A 2,924-nucleotide genomic window follows, 5' to 3' on the forward strand; every position below is an offset into this window, starting at 1 on the left:
GAGTCTTGTAGGAAATGAGCGAAATAATGTGCAATTTTTATTAAAATAAACAATATTTGACTGAAAAAACGTTAGTGCTTTTTTACCCATTTTCAGTTAGAAAATTACCATTTTTTACCCCTTTTTAATTTTTTTGCGCGCGTTTTGCTTGACCAATGTTGGCAACACTGGCAAAAAGGTGCAGCTTGGTTGACGTCAACAAAGCTGGTTTGAAGTAAATGCAACGACTCGAATTAGCCGCGAAAACACGCAAATGTCTGAAGTGAACGTAAAGCAAAGTTACACCGGCCAAATTTCAAATATAAAATTAATTTTATATTGTAAAATTTCATAAATTTAACGAAAATGTTAGTTAAATTGTACAAAATATTTTGAAATTTTGAAGACGTATTAATTTTCGACAACGGCGGCTTTGTCATTTTGTTCAGCGGCTATGTTTAGTCGTCTTAAGCCGAATCCGCGCAAGTCTCTGTCGATTTTACCTTTTTTTGATGTCAATGATGTTAATCTAGAGACTTACTTTTTAATTCTAGCGATTTTTAGTTAGATGAAATAAATTTGATTTTATATTCGAGATGATTCAAGCGATTTTTCTAAACAAATCGCAAAATTATTCAATTAAATAAAGAAATTTGTATAAATTATGTAGTTTTAAGATTTATTTGTTTGATGTTTTCCATATATATTACAATCGTTCTTAATATTACTTCGATTATGCATCATTTTATTTGGAAAAAATTTTGGTTGGTTCTAAATTTGGGTTGGTATCTAAATAAGAGTAACTTAAAATTTATAATAACTCACTTATGTATGTACAATCACAATTAAATTACATGACTGTCCATGCAAAATTTCAGCTGCAAATTTAAAAACATAATTACTGACTGAAGGCCTTTTTCTCAACATTACAGTTAGATATAATGCCGGTTAAAAAAATTTATCGTTAATAAAAAAAATTCACACATTGAAATCATTGAATTTATTAGATTGTTAAATGGTATATTCCCATTCTTTCCCTACCTGGACTACTATCTAACAGTTTTAACTTTATTTCTTCTGAGTTGGTGTATTTGACACGAAATTTTCCATATGTATCCAGTTTTCGAGCGATTTTTTTAAAGAAAATATTTTATATGTCTAAAGATTATCAACACTTGTCATATTATAAAAACAGTGTTGAAAAATGTTTTTATATTGTAATAGATTATTACTACAGGGTGGTTCGTAACAAAAGAAACTGTAATATTCTTATTTGAATTTTATGATTTCCATAATGATGTAGAAAATTTTACAACATAAATACTTAAGTGTATATAACTTCGAAACTAAAATGTAAATTAAGTGTGATACACCTGGTTAAAATATTAGAGAAATCGAACATGTTTAGAGCAGATAAAATTTGCTATTGTTAAAAATTTAAGTATTAATTACGTCTTTTAAATAGATTGAGTTTATTGAATTATTATTTGTAGGATTTATTGAATGAAAAGTTGGCATCACTGTTGTTTAAATTCTCTAGCATTGCGAACGGACCATAACGACACCGGCTTATATTTTATTTGCTTTAACTGTCAAATGTTGTTCAATTTGTTAACACTGAAAATAAGTTCAACAAAAACAATAAGCAACTTTTGACAGTTCAAAACTATAAACAAAAAACAAAATTTGAGTCGATTTCATCTTAAACATTTACCTTAAAAAATTGTAAACAGCTGTCAATGTATATGGTGCGGCCATTTTTTTACAATCGAATAATTTTTCTGCAATTTATGAAACGTATGGTGGTGGTGTTTACGAGAAATAAATACATTTATTAAAATATTAAAAAAAGAAATTATTTTAAAGTACAATTGGAAAAAAATCTTATTAAAGAAAGACTTACAATGTCACGTAGTGTTAGAGCTGAAACACGCAGTCGAGCCAAAGATGATATCAAACGTGTTATGCAGGCGGTGGATAAACCCAGGCATTGGGAAAAGAAATGGGTAACAATTAATGATACCACCATGAAAATATTCAAATGGGTGCCCATCTCAAACAATGATAAAAAGAAATTAAGTTCCTTGAGCAAACAGTCCGACAAAGAAAACTCGCAGAAAGGCACCCCAACACCACCACAAATAACACCCAATTACGGGCTAACAGCCGAAGATTCTAATACCTGTGAGTGTGCTAGCAGTGGAGAATAGCCACATAGCTAAAAAGAAAACAAAACAAACATGTTCGATGACAATTTTCTTTGACTCATTTTTGTTTACGATTTTGTATATGTGTGGGAAAATGTTAAAAAAATATTTTATTTTTCTTTTTCAGGTTTTTCTGTTGTCAGTGATTCTCAAGGTGCTGATTTCGTTAGTAGTATGCCATTTTCAGAAGATTCAAATTCTCAGGGTAGCGATGGTCCTGTCAAGCGTTTAAAGCAGGGCGATTAATTAAACCTGCACTTTACTCAACTCTAATTCACTAGCTTCAACTCATTAACGCATTCAATCACCTCAAGAAAACAAAAACAAACAAATTTAAATGAATTCCTAAATGCGGACATACGGAAAAAAAAGAAACACATCAAGTCAATAATTTCACTCACTTTCATAACTTATACATCTTCTTCCTTAACAAAAAAAAAAAAAAATAATAATTCACCCCCAACAACACTTAAGCAATGTTATTGTATGTATTATTAAAAATAGTTTAAAGAAAAAAGCTTATACGCAGGATTTTTATTTTATTTTTTAAAATAACTGCCATTGAGAAAAACATAAAGAAAATACACAACTTCTAAAATAGTTCTGTATAGTGGTCTTTTTTAAATATATATAAATTTTTGTAAAGTTTATTTCCGTCTATATGCTATATTTTTTAAGTTTCGATACCTTATAATTATAATCTAGTGTGTAAGCTTCATTTTTTACTGTTCTTAACTT

The 2,924-nt window shown here is 28.9% G+C and overlaps 1 protein-coding gene and 1 long non-coding RNA gene across 2 annotated transcripts; one reads left to right on the forward strand and one right to left on the reverse strand.

Annotated features, from left to right (window-relative positions):
• Positions 1-654: 654 nt before the first annotated feature.
• LOC124421149 lies at positions 655-2,024 on the reverse strand. Its single transcript, XR_006941528.1, has 3 exons — positions 1,883-2,024; positions 1,694-1,760; positions 655-1,596 (listed from the first exon to the last, which is right to left on the reverse strand). It is a non-coding gene; the product is annotated as an uncharacterized LOC124421149 (long non-coding RNA).
• On the forward strand, positions 1,559-2,708 carry LOC111678599 (B-cell CLL/lymphoma 7 protein family member B). The gene is made up of 2 exons (XM_023439997.2): positions 1,559-2,163; positions 2,314-2,708. The coding sequence occupies exons 1-2, from the start codon at positions 1,884-1,886 to the stop codon at positions 2,430-2,432; spliced, it is 399 nt and encodes a 132-aa protein (XP_023295765.1). The 5' UTR covers positions 1,559-1,883; the 3' UTR covers positions 2,433-2,708.
• Positions 2,709-2,924: the final 216 nt, after the last annotated feature.

This window comes from Lucilia cuprina, unplaced genomic scaffold (assembly GCF_022045245.1).
Source record: "Lucilia cuprina isolate Lc7/37 unplaced genomic scaffold, ASM2204524v1 Scaffold_2981, whole genome shotgun sequence".
Classification (NCBI taxonomy): Eukaryota; Metazoa; Arthropoda; class Insecta; order Diptera; family Calliphoridae; genus Lucilia; species Lucilia cuprina.

Excerpts from the sequence above, each read along its gene's own strand:
- LOC111678599 (XM_023439997.2), top strand. The coding sequence starts at position 1,884 with ATGTCACGTAGTGTTAGAGCTGAAACACGCAGTCGAGCCAAAGATGAT. Across the intron at positions 2,164-2,313 it reads AGCCGAAGATTCTAATACCT|GTTTTTCTGTTGTCAGTGAT; the intron begins GTGAGTGTGCTA and ends TTTCTTTTTCAG.